This window comes from Corvus brachyrhynchos, unplaced genomic scaffold (assembly GCF_000691975.1).
Source record: "Corvus brachyrhynchos isolate BGI_N302 unplaced genomic scaffold, ASM69197v1 scaffold4, whole genome shotgun sequence".
Lineage (NCBI taxonomy): Eukaryota > Metazoa > Chordata > Aves > Passeriformes > Corvidae > Corvus > Corvus brachyrhynchos.
The window spans coordinates 8,325,364-8,327,690 of NW_008237878.1; the positions used below are offsets into that span (position 1 = coordinate 8,325,364).

At 64.8% G+C, this 2,327-nt stretch overlaps 1 protein-coding gene across 1 annotated transcript in view; it reads left to right on the plus strand.

Annotated features, from left to right (window-relative positions):
- The window catches only part of QARS (glutaminyl-tRNA synthetase), a 7,282-nt gene that overhangs the window by 1,125 nt on the left and 3,830 nt on the right, over positions 1 to 2,327 (plus strand). The window contains exons 2-10 of the mRNA XM_008632373.2: positions 5 to 32; positions 369 to 516; positions 590 to 699; positions 811 to 886; positions 1,156 to 1,220; positions 1,441 to 1,494; positions 1,691 to 1,748; positions 1,854 to 1,925; positions 2,094 to 2,179. Coding sequence (XP_008630595.1) covers positions 5 to 32; positions 369 to 516; positions 590 to 699; positions 811 to 886; positions 1,156 to 1,220; positions 1,441 to 1,494; positions 1,691 to 1,748; positions 1,854 to 1,925; positions 2,094 to 2,179 — 697 coding nt within the window. The remainder of the gene's footprint in view (positions 1 to 4; positions 33 to 368; positions 517 to 589; positions 700 to 810; positions 887 to 1,155; positions 1,221 to 1,440; positions 1,495 to 1,690; positions 1,749 to 1,853; positions 1,926 to 2,093; positions 2,180 to 2,327) is intronic.

Genomic DNA, 2,327 nt, shown 5'->3' on the forward strand with positions numbered 1-2,327 from the left:
TCAGCGCGCTGCTGCGCCGGGCCGTGCTGCAGGTGCGTCCGCCGCGGGCCCGCACCCTGGTCCCCGGTCCTCGATCCCCAGTCTCCCGTCATCCCGATGTCCCCTCGGGACCCGGCCACCCTGGGAACTCGCTACCCCGGCACCGGTGTCACCCTCGGGACTCGGTACCCTCATCCCCGGTGTCACCCCGGTACATCGGCACCGTGGTCCCGCTGTCACCCCCTCGACCCCAGCCTTCCCGGCTTCACCGACCCCCCCAAGCGGCCTTGGCCCTTGGCACCCTCCCGTTCCGCTCCGGTCCCCGGTGCTGCCGGTTCGCCGGGGCTCGGGCCCCGGTCCTGCCCTGACTTTCCCCGGGGCGGCGGCAGGCTCGGAGCGCGCTGGGCCCGGCGCTGGACAAAGCCACCGGGACACTTCTCTACAACACGGCCGCCCGCCTCAAGGACCCGAAGCACCTCGCCTTCCTCGTCGGCTACATCGCTCGCAGGGAGATCCTCACTGACCTGCAGCTCAGCGGTACCGTGCGGCCCCGGCCCCTGCCCGGCCCCAGCCCCGGGAGCGCCGCTCTTCATCTCTGCTCTGTCCCCAGCTGCCCTGGAGTACGTGAGGAGCCACCCCTTGGAGCCCCTGGATGTGGCAGACTTTGAGCGGTCTTGCGGTGTGGGGGTCTGCATCACCCCCGAGCAGATCGAGGAAGCGGTGAGTGGGGCTGTGATCCTGTGGAGACAGCACAGGGGACATTGGACTGGCTCCTGCTGTGCTTCCGCCTGCCTGCCTTGCTCACCCCGGTGTCCCCTGCGCTGCTCCCAGGTGGAGGCTGTGATCAGCAAGCATCGAGCAGAGCTGCTGGCAGAGCGCTACCACTTCAACATGGGGCTGCTGATGGGTGAGTGCGGACACCGGGGCAACCCCTGCCTGCTGCTGGTGGCTGTCACATCCCTGTGCCTGACTGCCAGTGCCACTGTCTGCTCCCCTGGATCTTGAGAGCCAGCCTTTTGCCACGGGGAGATGTCATCCTGCCAGATCCCCCGCACAGGCAGGGCATAGTACCCAGCAACAGAGACAGCCCTGGGGCAAAGGGTGTGGCATTCTGCATCAATGGCCTCACCCCCGGGCTGGGCCCTGCCCCTTGCCCACGGGGTGCCCTGTCTGCAGGGGAGGCACGGAACCGGCTGCAGTGGGCAGACGGGAAGACCATCAAGAACGAGGTGGACCTGCAGGTGGGTGCGAGATTACTGTGTCAGGTGCTGCTGTGGTCCCCTGGAGGTGCCGTGACTGGTGTGGGACCTGCCAGCCAGTCCCCTGGAGGGCCCAGTGCTGGGGACAGCCTGCCTCAGCTGGGTGCAGGCAGGGTGAGGGGAGTGATGGCTGCACAGGACACCTCCAGGCCTTGGGGCACAGGGAGCCTTTTTGACTCCTGGCTGTGTCACTCTTCTCCAGGTGCTGCATTTGCTTGGGCCAAAGACAGAAGCTGACCTGGAAAAGAAGCCAAAGGTAAGGAGAAGGGGAGGCTGGTGACTTGGATGGTATTCTCCTGCAAAGTGTTCAGGCAGAATCCCAAATAGCTGCTCTGGGCTGAGCTGCCACCATGGGAACAGGTCTGAGGGAGTGCTGAGGACAGCAGGCTGGGCCAGGAGGGGAAGGTATGTGCTACAGCTGGGCACTCAGGATGCTCTGCTGATCTCTGCAGGCTGCAAAGACCCGTCTGGCCCCAGCAGAGAAACAGAAGGTGGCTGTGGTGGAGAACGGTAAGAGACTGTCCTCTCCCCCAGCCCTTTAGTTCCTGCTGGGACCTGCTTCCAAGCTGGGCCCTGGGAGCTGCAATCAGGGAGCTCAGCCCCATCTCTCTGCAGGTGACATGGGCACAGAGACACAGTCGCTGCTGGAGCAGCTGCGGGGAGAAGCCCTGAAGTTCCACAAGCCAGGTAAGTGTGAGGAGCTGCTGCCATTGTGGGGCCACTCCACTGGCTCTGTGCCTGGTCCCAGCTCTCCATGCTGCAGAGGACTGGACAGGTCCTGTGTCCTTCCCCCCTGCCTGCTGGGCTTGGCATGGTTAGGGCAGTGCTGTATCCCTGAGCATCTTCTGCCTGCAGGAGAAAACTACAAGACTGAGGGCTACGTGGTGACACCAAACACTATGGCCCTGCTGAAGCAGCACCTGGCAATCACGGGTGGGCAGGTGAGGCCATGTCCGTCAGCCCAGCGGTTCCATGTGAGAGTGACACAGCCGGGGTGGGTGGGGAACACACAGCTCACAGGGGGCACGACCAGAGGCAGCACCCACACAGCATGGGGTGCTCTGCAGGACTGCCAGGGGCTCAGGTCAG